Here is a 26,637-nt window from a genome sequence, read left to right on the forward strand (position 1 = left end):
AACACCATCCAGTCCCATCCTTCAGCTCCCCTCAACCCCTCCCATCCTTCAGCTCCCCTCAACCCCTCCCATCTATCTCTGAACACCATCCAGTCCCATCCTTCAGCTCCCCTCAACCCCTCCCATCTATCTCTGACCACCATCCAGTCCCATCCTTCAGCTCCCCTCAACCCCTCCCATCTATCTCTGACCACCATCCAGTCCCATCCTTCAGCTCCCCTCAACCCCTCCCATCTATCTCTGAAGACCATCCAGTCCCATCCTTCAGCTCCCCTCAACCCCTCCCATCTGTCTCTGACCACCATCCAGTCCCATCCTTCAGCTCCCCTCAACCCCTCCCATCTATCTCTGAACACCATCCAGTCCCATCCTTCAGCTCCCCTCAACCCCTCCCATCTATCTCTGACCACCATCCAGTCCCATCCTTCAGCTCCCCTCAACCCCTCCCATCTGTCTCTGACCACCATCCAGTCCCATCCTTCAGCTCCACTCAACCCCTCCCATCTATCTCTGACCACCATCCAGTCCCATCCTTCAGCTCCCCTCAGCCCCTCCCATCTATCTCTGACCACCATCCAGTCCCATCCTTCAGCTCCCCTCAACCCCTCCCATCTATCTCTGAACACCATCCAGTCCCATCCTTCAGCTCCCCTCAACCCCTCACATCTATCTCTGACCACCATCCAGTCCCATCCTTCAGCTCCCCTCAACCCCTCCCATCTATCTCTGACCACCATCCAGTCCCATCCTTCAGTTCCACTCAACCCCTCCCATCTATCTCTGAACACCATCCAGTCCCATCCTTCAGCTCCCCTCAACCCCTCCCATCTATCTCTGAACACCATCCAGTCCCATCCTTCAGTTCCACTCAACCCTTCCCATCTATCTCTGAACACCATCCAGTCCCATCCTTCAGCTCCCCTCAACCCCTCCCATCTATCTCTGAACACCATCCAGTCCCATCCTTCAGCTCCCCTCAACCCCTCCCATCTATCTCTGAACACCATCCAGTCCCATCCTTCAGCTCCCCTCAACCCCTCCCATCTATCTCCTAACACCATCCAGTCCCATCCTTCAGCTCCCCTCAACCCCTCCCATCTATCTCCTAACACCATCCAGTCCCATCCTTCAGCTCCCCTCAACCCCTCCCATCTATCTCTGAAGACGATCCAGCTTGTTTTCTACTTTAACATATATTTTTAAAGTGTGCTGTGATGTTTCATAAAGTTCTGAACATTTCTATTCTCATAGTTTCTACAGATTGTAAATGAAAGATAAAACATTTTACAAAAATTATTAATATATTATTGATCGACTGACTATGACTTTTTAAATCACCCAGTAGTGCTATCTGCAGAGTTAGCTCCAGGTAAATGTTGCACTTTTTTGCCATTCCTGAACCTGCGTCCAAAAACAAGTTACATATGGACAGTACGAAAACAAATTATCTAATGATTCTGTCTCTTCGCAGCAAAATCTGCAGAGCTGGGATGTATCTCCCATATAAACTCAACAAAAAAAGAAACATCCCTTTTTCAGGACCCTGTCTTTCAAAGATAATTCATAAAAATCCAAATAACTTCACAGCTCTTCATTGTAAACACTGTTTCCCATGCTTGTTCAATGAACCATAAACAATTAATGGACATGCACCTGTGGAACGGTCATTAAGACACTAACAGCTCATAGACGGTAGGCAATTAAGGTCACAGTTATGAAAACTACTGACTCTGAAAAACACCAAAAGAAAGATGCCCAGGGTCCCTGCTCATCTGCGTGAACGTGCCTTAGGCATGCTGCAAGAAGGCATGAGGACTGCAGATGTGGCCAGGGCAATAAATTGCAATATCCGTACTGTGAGAAGCCTAAGACAGCGCTACATGGAGAAGGGATGGACAGCTGATCATCCTCGCAGTGTCAGACCACGTGTAACAACACCTGCACAGGATCGGTACATCCGAACATCACACCTGCGGGACAGGTACAGGATGGCAACAACAACTGCCCGAGATACACCAGGAACGCACAATCCCTCCATCAGTGCTCAGATGGTCCGCAATAGGCTGAGAGGCTGGACTGAGGGCTTGTAGGCCTGTTGTAAGGCAAGTCCTCACCGGACATCACCGGCAACAACGTCGCCTATGGGCACAAACCCACCGTCGCCGGACTGGCAAAAAGTGCTCTTCACTGACGAGTCGCGGTTTGTCTCATGATGGTCGGATTTGCGTTTCTCGGAGTGTTACACCGAGGCCAGTACTCTGTATCGGGATCGATTTGGAGGTGGAGGGTCCGTCATGTTCTGGGGCGTTGTGTCACAGCATCATCGGACTGAGCTTGTTGTCATTGCAGGCAATCTCAACGCTGTGTGTTACAGGGACGACATCCTCCTCCCTCATGTGGTACCCTTCCTGCAGGCTCATCCTGACATGACCCTCCAGCATGACAATGCCACCATCCATACTGCTCGTTCTGTGTGTGATTTCCTGCAAGACAGGAATGTCAGTGTTCTGCCATGGCCAGCGAAGAGCCCGGATCTCAATCCCATTGAGCACGTCTGGGACCTGTTGGATTGGAGGGTGAAGGATAGGGCTGTTCCCCGCCAGAATTGTTCAGGAACTTGCAGGTGCCTTGCAGGTGCCTTGGTGGAAGAGTGGGGTAACATCTCACAGCAAGAACTGGCAAATCTGTTGCAGTCCGTGAGGAGGAGATGCACTGCAGTACTTAATGCAGCTGGTGGCCACACCAGATACTGACTGTTACTTTTGATTTTGACCCCCCCGTTGTTCAGGGACACATTATTCCATTTCTGTTAGTCACATGTCTGGGAACTTGTTCAGTTTATCTCAGTTGTTGAATCTTATGTTCAAACAAATATTTACACATTTATTTTTTATTTTTTCCCCTTTATTTAACCAGGTAGGCCAGTTGAGAACAAGTTCTCATTTACAACTGCGACCTGGCCAAGATAAAGCAAAGCAGTGTGACACAAAACAACAACACATGGAGTTACACATGGAATAAACAAACGTACAGTCAATAACACAATAGAAAAATCTGTATACAGTGTGTGCAAATGAAGTAAGGAGGAGAGGCAATAAATAGGCCAATAGTGGCGAAGTAATTACAATATACACTGGAGTGATATATGTGCAGATGAGGATGTGCAAATAGAAATACTGGTGTGCAAAAGAGCAGAAAAACAAAAGCAAATATGGGGATGAGGTAGGTAGTTGGTGGATGGATGGGCTATTTACAGATGGGCTGTGTACAACTGCAGCGATTGGTAAGCTGCTCTGACAGCTGACGCTTAAAATTAGTGAGGGAGATATAAGTCTCCAACTTCAGTGATCTTTGCAATTCGTTCCAGTCATTGGCAGCAGAGAACTGGAAGGAAAGGTGGCCAAAGGAAGTGTTGGCTTTGGGGATGACCAGTGAAATATACCTGCTGGAGCGTGTGATACGGATGGGTGCTGCTATGGTGACCAGTGAGCTGAGATAAGGCGGGGCTTTACCTAGCAGAGACTTGTAGATAACCTGTAGCCAGTGGGTTTGGCAACGAAAATGTAGCGAGGACCAGCCAACGAGATCATACAGGTCGCAGTGGTGGGTGGTATATGGGGCTTTGGTGACAAAACGGATGGCACTGTGATAGAATGCATCCAATTTGCTGAGTAGAGTGTTGGAGGCTATTACTATTTTGTAGACGACATCGCCAAAGTCAAGGATCGGTAGGATACCGATTTACGAGGTTTTACGAGGGTATGTTTGGCAGCATGAGTGAAGGATGCTTTTTTGCGAAATTGGAAGCCGATTCTAGATTTAATTTTGGATTGGAGATGCTTAATATGAGTCTGGAAGAAGAGTTTACAGTCTAACCAGACACCTAGGTATTTATAGTCCACATATTCTAAGTCAGAACCGTCCAGAGTAGTGATGCTAGTCGGGTGGGCGGGCGGGTGCGGGTAACAATCGGTTGAAGAGCACGCATTTAGTTTTACTAGCATTTAAGAGCAGTTGGGGGCCACAGAATGAGTGTTGTATGACGTTGAAGCTCATTTGGAGGTTTGTTAACACAGTGTCCAAAGAAGGGCCAGATGTATACAGAATGGTGTCGTCTGCATAGAGGTGGATCAAAGAATCACCCGCAGCAAGAGCTACATCATTGATATATACAGAGAACAGAGTCAGCCCGAGGATTGAACAGCCCGAGCACCCCCATAGAGACTGCCACAACAGGCCCTCCGATTTGACACACTGAACTCTATCTGAGAAGTAGTTGGTGAACCAGGCGAGGCAGTCATTAGAGAAACCAAGGCTGTTGAGTCTGCCGATATGAGTACGGTGATTGACAGAGTCGAAAGCCTTGGCCAGGTCGATGAAGACGGCTGCACAGTACTGTCTTTTATCAATGGTGGTTATGATATCGTTTAGGACCTTGAGCGTGGCTGAGGTGCACCCATGACTAGCTCGGAACCGGATTGCGTAGCGGAGAATGTACGGTGGATTCAAAATGGTCGGCGAACTGTTTGTTCACTTGGCTTTTGAAGACTTTAGAAAGGCAGGACAGGATGGATATCAGTCTGTAACAGTTTGGGTCTAGAGTGTCTACCGCTTTGAAGAGGGGGATGACCGCGGCCACTTTCCAATCTTTAGGAATCTCAGACGATATGAAAGAGAGTTTGAACAGACTAGTAATAGAGGTTGCAACAATGGCGGCGGATAATTTTAGGAAGAGAAGATTTTCTAGCCCAGCTGATTTGTAGGGATCCAGATTCTGCAGCTCTTTCAGAAAATCAGCTGTCTGGATTTGGGTGAAGGAGAAGCGGGGGGCTTGGAAGAGTTGCTGCGGGGGGTGCAGAGCTGTTGAGGTAGCTAGGTGGAAAGCCAGCCGTAGAGAAATGCTTATTGAAATTCTCGATTATCGTGGATTTATCGGTGGTGACCGTGTTTCCTAGTTTTAGTGCAGTGGGCAGCTGGGAGGAGGTGCTCTTATTCTCCATGGACTTTACAGTGTCCCAAAACGTTTTGGAGTTAATGCTGCAGGATGCAATTTTCTATTTGAAAAAGCTATCCTTTGCTTTCCTAACTGATTGTGTATATTGGTTCCTGACTTTCCTGAAAAGTCGCGGGAACTATTCGAAGCTAGTGCAGTACGCCACAGGATGTTTTTGTTTTTGTGCTGGTCAAGGGCAGTCAAGTCTGGAGTGAACCAAGGGCTATATCTGTTCTTAGTTCTACATATTTTGAAAGGATCATGCTTATTTAAGATGGAGAGGATTTTTTTAATGAACAACCAGGCATTCTCTACTGACGGGATGAGGTCAATATCCTTCCAGGTCGATTAGAAAGGCCTGCTCCCAGAAGTGTTTTAGGGAGAGTTTGACAGTGATGAGGTGTGGTCGTTTGACCGCGGACCCATAACGGACGCAGGCAATGAGGCAGTGATCGCTGAGATCATGGTTGAAAACAGCAGAGGTGTATTTAGAGGGCAAGTTGGTCAGGATGATATCTATGAGGGTGCCCAAATTTACGTATTTGGGGTTGTACCTGGTAGGTTCCTTGATCATTTGTGTGAGATTGAGGGCATCTAGCTTAGATTGTAGGACGGCCGGGGTGTTAAGCATTTCCCAATTTAGGTCACCTATCAGTACGAACTCTGACGATAGATGGGGGGCAATCAATTCATATATGGTGTCCAGGGCACAGCTGGGAGCTGTGGGGGGTCTATAACAAGCAGCAACAGTGAGGGACTTATTTCTGGAGAGATGGATCTTTAAAAGTAGAAGCTCAAACTGTTTGGGCATAGACCTGGATAGTATGACAGATAGTATGACAGAACTCTGCAGGCTCTCTCTACAGTAGATTGCAATTCCGCCCCCTTTAGCAGTTCTATCTTGACTAAAAATGTTGTAGTTGTTGGATGGAAATTTCAGAAGTTCTGGTGGCCTTCCTAAGCCAGGATTCAGACATGGCTAGGACATCAGGGTTGGCGGAGTGTGCTAAAGCAGTGAATAAAACAAACTTAGGGAGGAGGCTTCTGATATTAACATACATGAACCCAAGGCTTTTACGGTTTCAGAAGTCAACAAATGAGAGCGCCTGGGGACACACAGGGCCTGGGTTAACTTCCACATCACTAGAGGAACAGAGGAGGAGTAGGATGAGGGTACGGCTAAAGGCTATAAGAACTGGTCGTCTAGTGCTTTGGGAACAGAGAATAAAAGGAGCAGATTTCTGGGCGTGTTAGGATAGATTCAGGGCATAGTATACAGACAAGGGTATGGTAGGGTGAGAGTACAGTGGAGATAAACAAAGGCATTGAGTGACAATGAGAGAGGTTGCATCTAAGCTAGGTGCGGTATCCGCATGTGTGGGGTTGGGACAAAGGGCCTACCTGAGGCATGTTGAGCAGGACTAGGGGCTCCGCAGTAAAATAAAACAATGAGAGCTACCCTAAACAACAGTATACAAGGCGTATTGACATTACAGAGAGGCATAAAGCAATCACAGGTGTTTATTGGGAGAGCTAAGACAACAACAGGTAAACAGCTAAGACAACAACAACGGGTAAATGGCGATGAATGGGCAGAGAGGGTCAGTTAGCTCACAGGGCCTGAGTTCGAGGCTGGGGCCGACAGATAAACAAAATGAAGTACCGTGTTAATGAACAGTCCAGCAGGCATCAGCTGTGTAGCCGAGTGATTATAGGGTCCAATGAGCAGCAATGGATGAAACAGGGAGCCGTTGGGTAATCGATTACTACGCTAGGCGAGCGGGAGACACGGCGTTCAGGAAGCTAGCGGGCTGGGGGTAGCAGATGAATCTTCACCAACATCCACGACGCAGAGGCCGGTTGAGAGCACATCAGCCGAATAGCAGGCCAGTCGTGATGGATCAGCGGGGCTCCATGACGAGAAAGGGTCCAGGCCAATTGGCAGGAGAGGTATTGTAGTTGGTTTGCAACTGCACATGGGGACAAAGATCGTACTTTTTGGAGAAATGTCCTCTGGTCTGATGAAACAAAAATAGAACTGTTTGGCCATAATGAGCATTGTTATGTTTAGAGGAAAAAGGGGGAGGTTTGCAAGCCGAAGAACACCATCCCAACCGTGAAGCAACATCTCAAGACATCAATCAGGAAGTTAAAGCTTGGTCGCAAATGGGTCTTCCAAATGGACAATGACCCCAAGCATACTTCTAAAGTTGTGGCAAAATGCATTAAGGACAACAAAGTCAAGTTATTGGAGTGGCCATCACAAAGCCCTGACCTCAATCCTATAGAACATTTGTGGACAGAACTGAAAAAGCGTGTGCGAGCAAGAAGGCCTACAAACCTGACTCAGTTACACCAGCTCTGTCAGGAGGAATGGGCCAAAATTAACCCAACTTATTGTGGGAAGCTTGTGGAAGGCTACCCGAAACGTTTGACCCAAGTTAAACAATTTAAAGGCAATGCTACCGAATACTAATTGAGTGTATGTAAACTTCTGACCCACTGGGAATGTGATGAAATAAATAAAAACTGAAATAAATCATTCTCTCTACTATTATTCTGACATTTCACATTCTTAAAATAAAGTGGTGATCCTAACAGACCTAAGATAGGGAATTGTTACTATGATTAAATTTCAGGAATTGTGAAAAACTGAGTTTAAATGTATTTGGCTAAGGTGTATATAAACTTCCGACATCATCTGTAGCTGCGATGATCCGGTGTAATGGTCCAGAGCTTGCGGCAGGAATCTGGTGATGTAGTGAAAAAAATAAAACATAAAACATGTTTTAAGTGTGCTGAAAATAAACGCAGTTGAGAGTGAGAGGACGTTACTTTTTTACAATTATATGTAAGGTCCCTCAGTTGAGCAGTGAATTTCAAACATAGATTCAACCACAAATACCAAAGATGTTTTCCAATGCCTCTCATCCATTGTTTGTTTGTTCATTGTTCCATTGGCAAAAATAAAATGAGAAGCAGACATTATCCTTTTGAGCGACGCTCTTAATTACACTCTGGATGATGATAATGTATCAATACACCCAGCCACTACAAAGATACAGGCGTCCTTCCTAACTCAGTTGCCGAAGAGGAAGGAAACAGCTCAGGGATTTCACCAAGAGGCCAATGGTGACTTTAAAACAGTTACATGGCTGTGATAGGAGAACACTGAGGATGGATCAACAACATTGTAGTTACTCCACAATACTAACCTAAAGGACAGAGTGAAAAGGAAGCCTGTACAGAATACAAATATTCCAAAACATGCATCCTGTTGACAACACGGTACTAATGTAATACTGCAAAAAAAGTGGCGAAGAAATTAACTTTTTGTCCTGAATAGAAAGCGTTATGTTTGGGGCAAATCCAATACAACACATTACTGAGTACCACTCTCCATATTTTCAAGCATGGTGGTGGCTGCATTATGTTATGGGTATGCTTGTAATCATTAAGGACTAGGGAGTTTTTCATTATAAAAAAGAACCGGACTGGAGCTAAGCACAGGCCAAATCCTAGAGGAAAACCTGTTTCAGTCTGTTTTCCAACAGACCCTGGGAAATGAATTCACCTTTCAGCAGGACAATAACCTAAAGATAGTGAATGTTCCTGAGTGGCCGAGTTACAGTTTTGACTTAAATCTACTTGAAAATGATTGTCTAGCAATGATCAATAAAACACTTTGACAGATCTTGAAGAATTTTATAAGAATAATGGGCAAATGTTGCACAATCCAGATGTGGAAAGCTCTTAGAGACTTACCCAGAAAGACTCACAGCTGTAATCACTGCCAAAGGTTATTCTACAACGTATTGACTCAGGGGTGTGAATACTTATGTCATTGTGACATTTCTGTATTTCATTTTCAATAAATGTGCTACATTAATTAAAAAAAAACGTTTTCACTTTGTCATAATATTTAATCCATTTTGAATCCAAGCTGTAACACAAGAAAATGTGGAATAAATCAACGGTTATGAATAATCTCTGACGGCACTGTATGTTGCCCTAAGAGTTGTGCAAAAGTTGGTAGAATCTTATTCAACATGATTCACAGCTGTAATGGCTGCCAAAGGTGTTTCCAGTATGTATTAACTCTTGGATGTGAAGACATACACAATCAAGACAGCTTCGTTTTAAATTGTATTTTTATTATTCATTTGGAAAATGTTCTATAATTTATTTAAAATGTGGAATAGGAAAAACATGTAATCCCTTTTTAGATTTAAGGCATCAACATGTGGAGACTGCAAGGGGTGTGTGTGACTTTCACTAGGCACTGTATTTATATCAATAATGGGTTGGCATAGAACAGCATAGAACAGTATAGAACAGTATATAAATCAGTATAGAACAGTATATATATCAGTATATATCAGTATAGATCAGAATAGAAAAGTGTCGATCAGTATAGAACAGTTTAGAACAGTATAGATCAGTATAGAGCAGTAAAGAACAGTATAGAACAGTATATATATCAGTATAGAACAGTATAGATCAGTATAGAACAGTTTAGAACAGTATATATATCAGCATAGAACAGTTTAGAACAGTATAGAACAGTATAGAACAGCATAGAACAGTTTAGAACAGTATAGAACAGTTTAGAACAGTATATATATCAGCATAGATCAGTATAGAACAGTATAGAACAGTATATATATCAGTATAGAACAGTATATAAATCAGTATATAACAGTATATATATCAGTATAGAACAGTATATATATCAGTATATAACAGTATAGAACAGTATAGATCAGTATAGAACAGTATAGAACAGTATATATATCAGTATATAACAGTATATATATCAGTATAGATCAGTATAGAACAGTATATATATCAGTATAGAACAGTATATATATCAGTATAGATCAGTATAGATCAGTATAGAACAGTATAGATCAGTATAGAACAGTATAGAACAGTATAGATCAGTTTAGAACAGTATAGAACAGTATAGATCAGTTTAGAACAGTATAGAACAGTATAGAAAAGTGTAGATCAGTATAGAACAGAATAGAAACGTGTCGATCAGTATAGCACAGTATAGAACAGTATATATATATCAGTATAGAACAGTATATATATATCAGTATAGAACAGTATAGATCAGTATAGAACAGTATATATATATCAGTATAGATCAGTATAGAACAGTATAGATCAGTATAGAACAGTATAGAACAGTATAGATCAGTATAGAACAGTATAGATCAGTATAGAACAGTATAGAACAGTATAGATCAGTATAGAACAGTATAGAAAAGTGTAGATCAGTATAGAACAGAATAGAAAAGTGTCGATCAGTATAGAACAGTATATATATATATCAGTATAAATCAGTATAAATCAGTATAGAACAGTATAGAACAGTATATATATCAGTATAGAACAATATAGAACAGTATATATATCAGCATAGAACAGTATAGAACAGTATATATATCAGTATAGAACAGTATAGAACAGTATATATATCACTATAGATCAGTATAGAACAGTATAGATCAGTATAGAACAGTATAGAACAGTATAGAAAAGTGTAGATCAGTATAGAACAGAATAGAAAAGTGTCGATCAGTATAGAACAGTATAGATCAGTATAGATGATCAGCATAGAAAAGTATAGAACTGTTTGGAACAGTATAGATCAGTATAGAAAAGTATAGATCAGTATAGAACAGTGTTAGTAATGGTTGGTTCCTGGGACAGCTCATGTGACGAGGTCACTGCATGGCGTTGTGACGAGGTCACTGCATGGCGTTGTGACATCACTTCCCGGTGGGGAAGAGCAGGAAGCCGTTAAACACGATCTTCTTGTCCTTCTTGTCTTCCTTCACATTCTCCGGCTGCTCGTCTTTAAACGGCTCCAGCCACACCTGGTTATATTAACACACCTGGTTACACACCTGTTTATAGAATCATTGTGTGTTGTTGGTATGGACGATGCTACACAAAGACAGCAGTCACATCCCATTATAAGAAGAGTTAGGCCTATATAGCACAGCTGATGGAAAGACAGCAGTCACATCCCATTCAATCTGACATAATAAGCCAGCAGGCCCCAATCATGACAATAAAAATACAACCGTTTAGCATTTCCAAATCAAAATGTACTACTATTAGCTAGCTACATCCCATTGCAAACGTATTTCATCAAGTTCTGCACACAAAGTAACCGGTGATCTAAAGTTTAATGCAGTCGTGTTTCACCCAGTCACGGTCACCCGTGTTTCACCCAGTCACGGTCACCCGCGTTTCACCCAGTCACGGTCACCCGTGTTTCACCCAGACATGGTCACCCGTGTTTCACCCAGTCACGGTCACCCGTGTTTCACCCAGTCATGGTCACCCGTAGATAGTTAACAGCAAGTGAGATGCTATAATAAAACAGTGGCATGATTATGATAATTTTAACTTCTTATTTGAAAGTTAATCTTGAAAAGGGCGATGGTAACAAATTAGCAAACACATCCTCCTCAGTCCTCAAAGATAACACCTACACACTAGTCTACAACACAAACTAACTTGACCATAGGAAAGCTAGAGCTTGTGCTATTGGCTCACACTCTCAGTAGTGACGTGTCTCTAGCCCTACATTTTCCCACCCATTGCAAGTCAAAATGTGATTGGTTGATTCCACTGTCACTCCAAAATTCTGCTCTAATACTGTTGAATGGCAGAGGCATTCTTTCTAGCTTCTGAAAGCCAATAGCTAAGCTAGTTGGCTGGTTTTATCTCCCCAGAGACCACCAAAGAAAATCCTGATTGGATATTTTTTCTCTTCAGCGTTAACCCTTTCCTTTCCAACACAAACTGAAGACATTAAATTAGAATATCATTGAAAATAATAAAATAATAAGATTACCATTTAAATATTATTGAAAAGATAGAAATTAAATAGAAATTGAAATGACATTTTTATTTAAAAAATACATCTATTATTTTATCAACCCTTAGGCCTTCTCTGTAGGTTTAGAAGGCACTTACAGTTCCCACTGGATGATGCTCTGTGCTGATTGGTTAGTATGGGGGATGCTGTGTGCTGATTAGTTAGAATAGATGATGCTCTGTGCTGATTGGTTAGTATGGGGGATGCTGTGTGCTGATTAGTTAGAATAGATGATGCTCTGTGCTGATTGGTTAGTATGGGGGATGCTGTGTGCTGATTAATTAGAATAGATGATGCTCTGTGCTGATTGGTTAGAATAGATGATGCTCTGTGCTGATTGGTTAGTATGGGGGATGCTGTGTGCTGATTAGTTAGAATAGATGATGCTCTGTGCTGATTGGTTAGTATGGGGGATGCTGTGTGCTGATTAGTTAGAATAGATGATGCTCTGTGCTGATTGGTTAGTATGGGGGATGCTGTGTGCTGATTAATTAGAATAGATGATGCTCTGTGCTGATTGGTTAGAATAGATGATGCTCTGTGCTGATTGGTTAGTATGGGGGATGCTGTATGCTGATTAGTTAGTATGGAGCAGGTATTCCCAAACTAGGGTATGTGCAATGTCGTCGGGGGTACGCCAAATTAAATGTGATTCACATTTTAAAATATATATATATATATTATTATATTTTTTCACATTTTCAAACAGTCCATTTATATTTTCCAACGGGGCTATACATTTGGGTGATGTTTTATTCTGGCCTGAGTCGCCTCGTTTCACTGCCAAAAATACAATTAAACCATCTGGTGTTCAGCGATATAACAACACAATGTCAAATACAGGTAACCTAGTCAAATAATTAACATCCAATCACATTAACCGTTACTCTCTCGCGGGAAACCTTCACTCTTGCGCAGACATTTAGAAACGAAACATGACAATTTAAAAAATAAGACACTGGAGTTTTTTGAGCGAGAATAAAGACGACTTTCGAGTGGTAAGACATGTATAAAAGCAACAGATACCATTAATAAGAAGGGGCTAGAGGAGTCTTATATGGTGAGCTACTGAGTGGCTAGGACAGGCAAGCCCCATACTATTGTGGAGGACTTAATTATTCCTGCTACCGCGGATATGGCTGGGACAATGCTGGGGGAAAATATCCCAATAAACTATACAGACAATGCCTTCATCAAACAATGACACATCAGTGACATGGCAGGAGATGTTTTGAAACAATTACTGCTTCGCATACAAGCCAGTGAATTATATGCGTTATAGCTGGATGAGTCAACAGACGTGGCGGGCCTGGCACAGCTCCTGGTATATGTCCGTTACGTTTATGGGGGGTCAATTAAGGAAGACATCCTCTTCTGCAAACCACTGGAAACCAGGACAACAGGAGAGGATATTTTTAAAGTACTGGACAGCTTTGTGACATCAAATGGACTTTGGTGGTCAACGTGTTGGTACCTGTACTTATGGAGCAAAAGCCATGAAAGGGAGACATAGTGGAGTGGTAACGCGCGTGCAAGCAGTTGCACCCGACGCCACTTGGGTACACTGCAGCATCCACCCAGAGGCTCTTGCTGCCAAGGGAATGCCCGACAGCTTGAAAGACGTTTTGGACACTACAGTGAAAATGGTTAACTTTGTTAAAGCAAGGCCCCTGAACTCTCGTGTGTTTTCTGCATTATGCATTGATATGGGCAGTGACCATGTAACGCTTTTACAACATACAGAAGTGCGCTGGTTATCAAGGGGCAAAGTATTGACATGTTTTTTTGAATTGAGAGACGAACTTAAAGTTTTCTTTATTGACCATAATTTTCACTTGTCTGACCGCTTGCATGATGACGAGTTTCTCACAAGACTGGCTTATCTGGGTGATGTTTTTTCTCACCTGAATGATCTGAATCTAGGATTACAGGGACTCTCTGCAACTATATTCAATGTGCAGGACAAAATTGAGGCTATGATTAAGACGTTGGAGCTCTTTTCTGTCTGCATTAACAAGGACAACACACAGGTCTTTCCATCATTGTATGAATTTGTGTGCAAATGAACTCAAGCTTACGTACATTGTCAAATGTGATATTGCGAAGCACCTGAGTGAGCTGGGTGCGCAATTACGCAGGTACTTTCCCGAAATGGACGACACAAACAACTGGATTCGTTATCCCTTTCATGCCCTGCCTCCAGTCCACTTACCGATATCTGAACAAGAGAGCCTCATCGAAATTGCAACAAGCGGTTCTGTGAAAATTGAATTTAATCAGAAGCCACTGCCAGATTTCTGGATCGGGCTGCGCTCAGAGTATCTTGCCTTGGCAAATCGTGCTGTTAAGACACTGATGCCCTTTGCAACCACGTACCTATGTGAGAGTGGATTCTCGGCCCTCACTAGCATGAAAACTAAATACAGGCACAGACTGTGTGTGGAAAATTAAGACTGAGACTCTCCGATACAACACAACATTGCAGAGTTATGTGCATCCTTTCAAGCACACCCTTCTCATTAACCTGTGGTGAGTTATTTACAATTTTTTTATTAACAAATAAGGTTTTAATATGTAAGATGTCTAAATAAAGAGTAAAATGATTGATTATTATTATATTATTATTTGTGCCCTGGTCCTATAAGAGCTCTTTGTCACTTCCCATGAGCCGGGTTGTGACAAAAACTCACACTCATTCTCCTGTTTATTAAATGTATCGTATAGTGTGTGTGTGGCAGGCTTACAATGATGGCAAAAAACAACATTTGAGAGTGCGCTGACCCTGGTGCTAGAGGGGGTACAGCTGGAGTGTGCTGACCCTGGTGCTAGAGGGGGTACAGCTGGAGTGTGCTGACCCTGGTGCTAGAGGGGGTACAGCTGGAGTGTGCTGACCCTGGTGCTAGAGGGGGTACAGCTGGAGTGTGCTGACCCTGGTGCTAGAGGGGGTACAGCTGGAGTGTGCTGACCCTGGTGCTAGAGGGGGTACAGCTGGAGTGTGCTGACCCTGGTGCTAGAGGGGGTACAGCTGGAGTGCGCTGACCCTGGTGCTAGAGGGGGTACAGCTGGAGTGCGCTGACCCTGGTGCTAGAGGGGGTACAGCTGGAGTGTGCTGACCCTGGTGCTAGAGGGGGTACAGCTGGAGTGCGCTGACCCTGGTGCTAGAGGGGGTACAGCTGGAGTGCGCTGACCCTGGTGCTAGAGGGGGTACAGCTGGAGGTTGAATGTTTGAAGGGGTACGGGACTATAAAACGTTTGGGAACCACTGGTGGTTGGTTAGTTAGGAGGATGCTGTGTGGTGATTGGTTAATATGGATGATAGTATGTGCTGATTGGTTAGTATGGAGGATGGTTCCCACCTTGTTGCCACGTGATAGGTCCAACACCACACCTCCGGACAGAACCTACACATCATGGAATTAACGATAAAATAGTGTTAAGATATTTGGCTTCATAGCAATATATGTTGTTAAAGCTGTATACGGTTGATACTGAAATTGATAAATTAACATTCTTAAACTCTTTACCCGGTTTCGTCATAGTAACCCAACCTGGTGTCGTCATAGTAACCCAATTTGGTGTCATCAGTCCCTACTTGGTGTTGTCATAGTAACCCTACCTGGTGTTGTCATAGTAACCTTACCTGAGTAGTGGCTCTGCTGTTGTAGTCACAGAAACCCAGCTTCCTCTCTCCCAGCGCGTCACTATTCAGATACAGACACATGCCCACCTACACACACACACACACACACACACACACACACACACACACACACACACACACACACACACACACACACACACACACACACACACACACACACACACACACAAACACAGTTTTACAAGATGTCGAAAGAGAGAGTAATACTTGTCTGTCTGTCTGTCTGTCTATGTAATACTTGTCTGTCTGTCTGTCTGTCTGTCTGTCTGTCTGTCTATCTGTCTGTCTGTCTGTCTGTCTGTCTGTCTGTCTATGTAATACCTGTCTGTGTGTCTGTCTGTTTATGTAATACCTGTCTATCTATGTAATACTTGTCTGTCTGTCTGTCTGTCTGTCTGTCTGTCTGTCTGTCTGTCTGTCTGTCTGTCTGTCTGTCTGTCTGTCTGTCTGTCTGTCTGTGTAATACCTGTTTGTCTGTCTATGTAATACTTGTCTGTCTGTCTGTCTGTCTGTCTGTCTGTCTGTCTGTCTGTCTGTCTATGTAATACTTGTCTGTCTGTCTGTCTGTCTATGTAATACCTGTCTGTGTGTCTGTGTGTCTGTGTAATACCTGTGTGTCTGCCTACCTGTGTAATAACTGTGTGCCTATGTAATACCTCTCTGCCTGTCTATTGAATACTTGTGTGTCTGTGTAATACCTGTCTGTCTATGTAATACCTGTGTAATACCTGTGTGTCTATGTAATACCTGTCTGCCTACCTGTGTAATATCTGTATATGTAATACCTGTCTGTGTGTCTTCCTACCTGTGTAATATCTGTCTATGTAATACCTGTCTGTGTGTCTTCCTACCTGTGTAATATCTGTCTATGTAATACCTGTCTGTGTGTCTGCCTACCTGTGTAATACCTGTGTGTGTAATACCTGTCTACCTACCTGTGTAATACCTGTCTGCCTACCTGTGTAATACTTGTCTGCCTACCTGTGTAATACCTGTCTGCCTACCTGTGCAATACCTGTCTGCCTACCTGTGTAATACTTGTCTGCCTACCTGTGTAATACCTGTCTGCCTACCTGTGTAATACTTGTCTGCCTACCTGTGTAATACTTGTCTGCCTACCTGTGTAATACCTGTCTGCCTACCTGTGTAATACTTGTCTGCCTACCTGTGTAATACCTGTCTGCCTACCTGTGTAATACTTGTCTGCCTACCTGTGTAATACTTGTCTGCCTACCTGTGTAATACCTGTCTACCTACCTGTGTAATAACTGTCTGCCTACCTGTGTAATACCTGTCTGCCTACCTGTGTAATACCTGTCTGCCTACCTGTGTAATACCTGTCTGCCTACCTGTGTAATACCTGTCTACCTACCTGTGTAATAACTGTCTGCCTACCTGTGTAATACCTGTCTGCCTACCTGTGTAATACCTGTCTGCCTACCTGTGTAATACCTGTCTGCCTACCTGTGTAATACCTGTCTGCCTACCTGTGTAATACCTGTCTGCCTACCTGTGTAATACCTGTCTGCCTACCTGTGTAATACCTGTCTACCTACCTGTGTAATACCTGTCTGCCTACCTGTGTAATACCTGTCTGCCTACCTGTGTAATACCTGTGTGTGTAATACCTGTCTACCTACCTGTGTAATACCTGTCTGCCTACCTGTGTAATACCTGTCTACCTACCTGTGTAATACCTGTCTGCCTACCTGTGTAATACATGTCTGCCTACCTGTGTAATACCTGTCTGCCTACCTGTGTAATACCTGTCTGCCTACCTGTGTAATACCTGTCTACCTACCTGTGTAATACCTGTCTGCCTACCTGTGTAATACCTGTCTGCCTACCTGTGTAATAACTGTCTACCTACCTGTGTAATACCTGTCTACCTACCTGTGTAATACCTGTCTGCCTACCTGTGTAATACCTGTCTGCCTACCTGTGTAATACCTGTCTGCCTACCTGTGTAATACCTGTCTGCCTACCTGTGTAATACCTGTCTGCCTACCTGTGTAATACCTGTCTGCCTACCTGTGTAATACCTGTCTGCCTACCTGTGTAATACCTGTCTACCTACCTGTGTAATACCTGTCTGCCTACCTGTGTAATACCTGTCTACCTACCTGTGTAATACCTGTCTACCTACCTGTGTAATACCTGTCTACCTACCTGTGTAATACCTGTCTGCCTACCTGTGTAATACCTGTCTGCCTACCTGTGTAATACCTGTCTGCCTACCTGTGTAATACCTGTCTGCCTACCTGTGTAATACCTGTCTGCCTACCTGTGTAATACCTGTCTGCCTACCTGTGTAATACCTGTCTGCCTACCTGTGTAATACCTGTCTACCTACCTGTGTAATACCTGTCTGCCTACCTGTGTAATACCTGTCTGCCTACCTGTGTAATACCTGTGTGTGTAATACCTGTCTACCTACCTGTGTAATACCTGTCTACCTACCTGTGTAATACCTGTCTGCCTACCTGTGTAATACCTGTCTACCTACCTGTGTAATACCTGTCTGCCTACCTGTGTAATACCTGTCTGCCTACCTGTGTAATACCTGTCTGCCTACCTGTGTAATACCTGTCTGCCTACCTGTGTAATACCTGTCTGCCTACCTGTGTAATACCTGTCTACCTACCTGTGTAATACCTGTCTGCCTACCTGTGTAATACCTGTCTGCCTACCTGTGTAATAACTGTCTACCTACCTGTGTAATACCTGTCTACCTACCTGTGTAATACCTGTCTGCCTACCTGTGTAATACCTGTCTGCCTACCTGTGTAATACCTGTCTGCCTACCTGTGTAATACCTGTCTGCCTACCTGTGTAATACCTGTCTGCCTACCTGTGTAATACCTGTCTACCTACCTGTGTAATACCTGTCTGCCTACCTGTGTAATACCTGTCTGCCTACCTGTGTAATACCTGTCTACCTACCTGTGTAATACCTGTCTGCCTACCTGTGTAATACCTGTCTGCCTACCTTGGCCACTGAGTGGAAGACAAAATAGTAGACTCCAGGTATGCTGCAGGTGAATATTCCAGAGGTCAAACTGATCAGGCTGCTGTCGGTGATGGCGGAGTTATAGGTCAGGGTTCGTCTGTAGGGGGGGTAGGAGATGTCTGTCCGGGACACGGAGAAGGCCGCACGGTGTTGATGGGATTGGTCCCCGCCTCTCCCTGCGGGACCAGGGGCGCCAGGGGGCCCAGAAGGACCCTCAGGTCCCAGATCTCCACTTAAACCTTTAGGCCCCATGTCCCCCGGAACCCCCCGGCTCCCCTTCATCCCTTTCAGTACACCGGGCAACACCGCATCCAGCACAGCTGGGAGAAAGATGAGGGAGGGACCGAGGTTTACTAAACAGCAACCATTCGATGTGTACTTCACTTTTCAGATCAATACAACAGACCCTGACCACCAAACTGTAACAGACCCTGACCACCACACTGTAACAGACCCCGACCACCACACTGTAACAGACCCTGACCACCACACTGTAACAGACCCCGACCACCACACTGTAACAGACCCCGACCACCACACTGTAACAGACCCCGACCACCACACTGTAACAGACCCTGACCACCACACTGTAACAGACCCTGACCACCACACTGTAACAGACCCTGACCACCACACTGTAACAGACCCTGACCACCACACTGTAACAGACCCTGACCACCACACTGTAACAGACCCTGACCACCACACTGTAACAGACCCTGACCACCACACTGTAACAGACCCTGACCACCACACTGTAACAGACCCTGACCACCACACTGTAACAGACCCTGACCACCACACTGTAACAGACCCTGACCACCACACTGTAACAGACCCTGACCACCACACTGTAACAGACCCTGACCACCACACTATAACAGACCCTGACCACCACACTGTAACAGACCCTGACCACCACACTATAACAGACCCTGACCACACTGTAACAGACCCTGACCACCACACTATAACAGACCCTGACCACCACACTGTAACAGACCCTGACCACCACACTGTAACAGACCCTGACCACACTGTAACAGACCCTGACCACCACACTGTAACAGACCCTGACCACCACACTGTAACAGACCCCGACCACCACACTGTAACAGACCCTAACCCCCACACTGTAACAGACCCTGACCACCACACTGTAACAGACCCTGACCACCACACTGTAACAGACCCTGACCACCACACTGTAACAGACCCTGACCACACTGTAACAGACCCTGACCACCACACTGTAACAGACCCTGACCACACTGTAACAGACCCTGACCACCACACTGTAACAGACCCTGACCACCACACTGTAACAGACCCTGCCCACAACACTGTAACAGACCCTGACCACCACACTGTAACAGACCCTAACCACACTGTAACAGACCCTGACCACCACACTGTAACAGACCCTGACCACCACACTGTAACAGACCCTAACCACACTGTAACAGACCCTGACCACCACACTGTAACAGACCCTGACCACCACACTGTAACAGACCCTGACCACCACACTGTAACAGACCCTGACCACCACACTGTAACAGACCCTGACCACCACACTGTAACAGACCCTGACCACACTGTAACAGACCCTGACCACCACACTGTAACAGACCCTGACCACCACACTGTAACAGACCCTGACCACCACACTGTAACAGACCCTGACCACCACACTGTAACAGACCCTGACCACCACACTGTAACAGACCCTGACCACCACACTGTAACAGACCCTGACCACACTGTAACAGACCCTGACCACCACACTGTAACAGACCCTGACCACCACACTGTAACAGACCCTGACCACACTGTAACAGACCCTGACCACCACACTGTAACAGACCCTGACCACCACACTGTAACAGACCCTGACCACCACACTGTTACAGACCCTGACCACCACACTGTAACAGACCCTGACCACCACACTGTAACAGACCCTGACCACCACACTGTAACAGACCCTGACCACCACACTATAACAGACCCTGACCACCACACTGTAACAGACCCTGACCACACTGTAACAGACCCTGACCACCACACTGTAACAGACCCTGACCACCACACTGTAACAGACCCTGACCACACTGTAACAGACCCTGACCACCACACTGTAACAGACCCTGACCACCACACTGTAACAGACCCTGACCACCACACTGTAACAGACCCTGACCACCACACTGTAACAGACCCTGACCACCACACTGTAACAGACCCTGACCACCACACTGTAACAGACCCTGACCACCACACTGTAACAGACCCTGACCACCACACTGTAACAGACCCTGACCACCACACTGTAACAGACCCTGACCACCACACTGTAACAGACCCCGACCACCACACTGTAACAGACCCTGACCACCACACTGTAACAGACACTGACCACCACACTGTAACAGACCCTGACCACCACACTGTAACAGACCCTGACCACCACACTGTAACAGACCCTGACCACACTGTAACAGACCCTGACCACCACACTGTAACAGACCCTGACCACACTGTAACAGACCCTGACCACCACACTGTAACAGACCCTGACCACCACACTGTAACAGACCCCGACCACCACACTGTAACAGACCCCGACCCCCACACTGTAACAGACCCTGACCACACTGTAACAGACCCTGACCACACTGTAACAGACCCTGACCACCACACTGTAACAGACCCTGACCACCACACTGTAACAGACCCTGACCACACTGTAACAGACCCTGACCACCACACTGTAACAGACTCTGACCACCACACTGTAACAGACCCTGACCACCACACTGTAACAGACCCTGACCACCACACTGTAACAGACCCTGACCACCACACTGTAACAGACCCTGACCACCACACTGTAACAGACCCTGACCACCACACTGTAACAGACCCTGACCACCACACTGTAACAGACCCTGACCACCACACTGTAACAGACCCTGACCACCACACTGTAACAGACCCTGACCACCACACTGTAACAGACCCTGACCACCACACTGTAACAGACCCTGACCACCACACTGTAACAGACCCTGACCACCACACTGTAACAGACCCTGACCACCACACTGTAACAGACCCTGACCACCACACTGTAACAGACCCTGACCACCACACTGTAACAGACCCTGACCACCACACTGTAACAGACCCTGACCACCACACTGTAACAGACCCTGACCACACTGTAACAGACCCTGACCACCACACTATAACAGACCCTGACCACCACACTGTAACAGACCCTGACCACCACACTGTAACAGACCCTGACCACCACACTGTAACAGACCCTGACCACCACACTGTAACAGACCCTGACCACCACACTGTAACAGACCCTGACCACCACACTATAACAGACCCTGACCACCACACTGTAACAGACCCTGACCACCACACTATAACAGACCCTGACCACACTGTAACAGACCCTGACCACCACACTATAACAGACCCTGACCACCACACTGTAACAGACCCTGACCACCACACTGTAACAGACCCTGACCACACTGTAACAGACCCTGACCACCACACTGTAACAGACCCTGACCACCACACTGTAACAGACCCCGACCACCACACTGTAACAGACCCTAACCCCCACACTGTAACAGACCCTGACCACACTGTAACAGACCCTGACCACACTGTAACAGACCCTGACCACCACACTGTAACAGACCCTGACCACACTGTAACAGACCCTGACCACCACACTGTAACAGACCCTGACCACCACACTGTAACAGACCCTGCCCACAACACTGTAACAGACCCTGACCACCACGCTGTAACAGACCCTAACCACACTGTAACAGACCCTGACCACCACACTGTAACAGACCCTGACCACCACACTGTAACAGACCCTGACCACCACACTGTAACAGACCCTGACCACCACACTGTAACAGACCCTGACCACCACACTGTAACAGACCCTGACCACCACACTGTAACAGACCCTGACCACACTGTAACAGACCCTGACCACCACACTGTAACAGACCCTGACCACCACACTGTAACAGACCCTGACCACCACACTGTAACAGACCCTGACCACCACACTGTTACAGACCCTGACCACCACACTGTAACAGACCCTGACCACCACACTGTAACAGACCCTGACCACCACACTGTAACAGACCCTGACCACCACACTATAACAGACCCTGACCACCACACTGTAACAGACCCTGACCACACTGTAACAGACCCTGACCACCACACTGTAACAGACCCTGACCACACTGTAACAGACCCTGACCACCACACTGTAACAGACCCTGACCACCACACTGTAACAGACCCTGACCACCACACTGTAACAGACCCCGACCACCACACGGTAACAGACCCTGACCACCACACTGTAACAGACCCTGACCACCACACTGTAACAGACCCTGACCACCACACTGTAACAGACCCTGACCACCACACTGTAACAGACCCTGACCACCACACTGTAACAGACCCTGACCACCACACTGTAACAGACCCCGACCACCACACTGTAACAGACCCTGACCACCACACTGTAACAGACCCTGACCACCACACTGTAACAGACCCTGACCACCACACTGTAACAGACCCTGACCACCACACTGTAACAGACCCTGACCACACTGTAACAGACCCTGACCACCACACTGTAACAGACCCTGACCACCACACTGTAACAGACCCCGACCACCACACTGTAACAGACCCTAACCCCCACACTGTAACAGACCCTGACCACACTGTAACAGACCCTGACCACACTGTAACAGACCCTGACCACCACACTGTAACAGACCCTGACCACACTGTAACAGACCCTGACCACCACACTGTAACAGACCCTGACCACCACACTGTAACAGACCCTGACCACCACACTGTAACAGACCCTGACCACCACACTGTAACAGACCCTGACCACACTGTAACAGACCCTGACCACCACACTGTAACAGACCCTGACCACCACACTGTAACAGACCCTGACCACCACACTGTAACAGACCCTGACCACCACACTGTAACAGACCCTGACCACCACACTATAACAGACCCTGACCACCACACTGTAACAGACCCTGACCACACTGTAACAGACCCTGACCACCACACTGTAACAGTCCCTGACCACACTGTAACAGACCCTGACCACACTGTAACAGACCCTGACCACACTGTAACAGACCCTGACCACCACACTGTAACAGACCCTGACCACCACACTGTAACAGACCCTGACCACCACACTGTAACAGACCCTGACCACCACACTGTAACAGACCCTGACCACACTGTAACAGACCCTGACCACCACACTGTAACAGACCCTGACCACCACACTGTAACAGACCCTGACCACCACACTGTAACAGACCCTGACCACACTGTAACAGACCCTGACCACACTGTAACAGACCCTGACCACCACACTGTAACAGACCCTGACCACCACACTGTAACAGACCCTGACCACACTGTAACAGACCCTGACCACACTGTAACAGACTCTGACCACCACACTGTAACAGACCCTGACCACCACACTGTTACAGACCCTGACCACCACACTATAACAGACCCTGACCACCACACTGTAACAGACCCTGACCACCACACTGTAACAGACCCCGACCACCACACTGTAACAGACCCTGACCACCACACTGTAACAGACCCTGACCACCACACTGTAACAGACCCTGACCACCACACTGTAACAGACCCTGACCACCACACTGTAACAGACCCCGACCACCACACGGTAACAGACCCTGACCACCACACTGTAACAGACCCTGACCACCACACTGTAACAGACCCTGACCACCACACTGTAACAGACCCTGACCACCACACTGTAACAGACCCTGACCACACAGTCCTCTTTACTGACAGGTTATGTAACATGCTGTTTCTTCCTCTCCCCTCCTCTCCCTCTTTCCCTCTCCCTTATCTCCCTCCTCTTCCCTCCTCTCCCTTATCTCCCTCCTCTCCCCTTCTCTCCCTCTTTCCCTCTCCCTTATCTCCCTCCTCTTCCCTCCTCTCCCTTATCTCCCTCCTCTCCCCTCCTCTCCCTCTTTCCCTCTCTCCCTTATCTCCCTCCTCTCCCCTCCTCTCCCTCTTTCCCTCTCTCCCTTATCTCCCTCCTCTCCCCTCATCTCTCTCTTTCCCTCTCCCTTATCTCCCTCCTCTCCCCTCCTCTCCCTCTTTCCCTCTCTCCCTTATCTCCCTCCTCTCCCCTCATCTCTCTCTTTCCCTCTCCCTTATCTCCCTCCTCTTCCCTCCTCTCCCTTATCTCCCTCCTCTTCCCTCCTCTCCCTTATCTCCCTCCTCTCCCCTCCTCTCCCTCTTTCCCTCTCTCCCTTATCTCCCTCCTCTCCCCTCCTCTCCCTCTTTCCCTCTCCCTTATCTCCCTCCTCTCCCCTCCTCTCCCTTATCTCCCTCCTCTCCCCTCCTCTCCCTCTTTCCCTCTCTCCCTTATCTCCCTCCTCTCCCCTCATCTCTCTCTTTCCCTCTCCCTTATCTCCCTCCTCTCCCCTCCTCTCCCTTATCTCCCTCCTCTCCCCTCCTCTCCCTCTCTCCCTTATCTCCCTCCTCTCCCCTCATCTCTCTCTTTCCCTCTCCCTTATCTCCCTCCTCTTCCCTCCTCTCCCTTATCTCCCTCCTCTCCCCTCCTCTCCCTCTTTCCCTCTCTCCCTTATCTCCCTCCTCTCCCCTCCTCTCCCTCTTTCCCTCTCCCTTATCTCCCTCCTCTCCCCTCCTCTCCCTTATCTCCCTCCTCTCCCCTCCTCTCCCTCTTTCCCTCTCTCCCTTATCTCCCTCCTCTCCCCTCATCTCTCTCTTTCCCTCTCCCTTATCTCCCTGCTCTCCTCTCCTCTCCCTTATCTCCCTCCTCTCCCCTCCTCTCCCTTATCTCCCTCCTCTCCCCTCCTCTCCCTCTTTCCCTCTCTCCCTTATCTCCCTCCTCTCTCCTCCTCTCCCTCTTTCCCTCTCCCTTATCTCCCTCCTCTCTCCTCTCCCTCTTTCCCTCTCTCCCTTATCTCCCTCCTCTCCCCTCCTCTCCCTTATCTCCCTCCTCTCCCCTCCTCTCCCTTATCTCCCTCCTCTCCCCTCCTCTCCCTTATCTCCCTCCTCTCTCCTCCTCTCCCCTCCTCTCCCTCTCTCTACTTATTTCCCCCCTCTCCCTCCTCTCCCCTTCTCTTCTTCTCCCTTCTGTATTGTCTCTCCAATCCCTCCATGTTTCTGTTACCTGGCTCTCCTTTTTCTCCCTTTGCTCCTTGTCGTCCATCCCGGCCTGGAGTTCCTTTCCCTCCTGGTGTTCCGTCCTGGACAAAGCATCCGTTCTGGCATCGCCCCAAGGATAGGAGCAGCGCCACACCCACCACAGACAGTGAATACCCTGACATCATCCTCAGGAACCCTGAGAGGACAGGACGCAGAGAGATGACATCATAGAGGGTCAAACATGCCGTCACAGGAGAGATGACTCTAGGATACTTTCCCTCCATCACAGATAACTCCAGATGGCTGCTCAAGTTCTATTATTCCACCAACACACCTGAACCCAAAGGCTTGATGGTTAGTTGATTGGCTGAATAAAAGGCTTGATGGTTAGTTGATTGGTTCACCCAAAGGCTTGATGGTTAGTTGATTGGCTGAATAAAAGGCTTGATGGTTAGTTGATTGGTTCACCCAAAGGCTTGATGGTTAGTTGATTGGCTGAATAAAAGGCTTGATGGTTAGTTGATTGGTTCACCCAAAGGCTTGATGGTTAGTTGATTGGCTGAATAAAAGGCTTGATGGTTAGTTGATTGGCTGAATAAAAGGCTTGATGGTTAGTTGATTGGCTGAATAAAAGGCTTGATGGTTAGTTGATTGGCTGAATAAAAGGCTTGATGGTTAGTTGATTGGCTGAATAAAAGGCTTGATGGTTAGTTGATTGGCTGAATAAAAGGCTTGATGGTTAGTTGATTGGTTCACCCAAAGGCTTGATGGTTAGTTGATTGGCTGAA

The 26,637-nt window shown here is 46.6% G+C and overlaps 1 protein-coding gene across 1 annotated transcript in view; it reads right to left on the reverse strand.

Annotated features, from left to right (window-relative positions):
• Nucleotides 1–10,496: 10,496 nt before the first annotated feature.
• c1qa (complement component 1, q subcomponent, A chain) overlaps nucleotides 10,497–26,637 on the reverse strand; it is a 17,397-nt gene continuing 1,256 nt past the window's right edge. The window contains exons 2-6 of the mRNA XM_038987094.1: nucleotides 25,875–26,045; nucleotides 18,545–18,885; nucleotides 15,535–15,621; nucleotides 15,251–15,295; nucleotides 10,497–10,881 (exon numbers count right to left, since the gene is read on the reverse strand). Of these exons, the coding sequence (XP_038843022.1) occupies nucleotides 10,774–10,881; nucleotides 15,251–15,295; nucleotides 15,535–15,621; nucleotides 18,545–18,885; nucleotides 25,875–26,034 (741 nt within the window). The 5' untranslated portion in view covers nucleotides 26,035–26,045 and the 3' untranslated portion in view covers nucleotides 10,497–10,773. The remainder of the gene's footprint in view (nucleotides 10,882–15,250; nucleotides 15,296–15,534; nucleotides 15,622–18,544; nucleotides 18,886–25,874; nucleotides 26,046–26,637) is intronic.

This window comes from Salvelinus namaycush, unplaced genomic scaffold (assembly GCF_016432855.1).
Source record: "Salvelinus namaycush isolate Seneca unplaced genomic scaffold, SaNama_1.0 Scaffold642, whole genome shotgun sequence".
NCBI classification, from domain to species: Eukaryota; Metazoa; Chordata; class Actinopteri; order Salmoniformes; family Salmonidae; genus Salvelinus; species Salvelinus namaycush.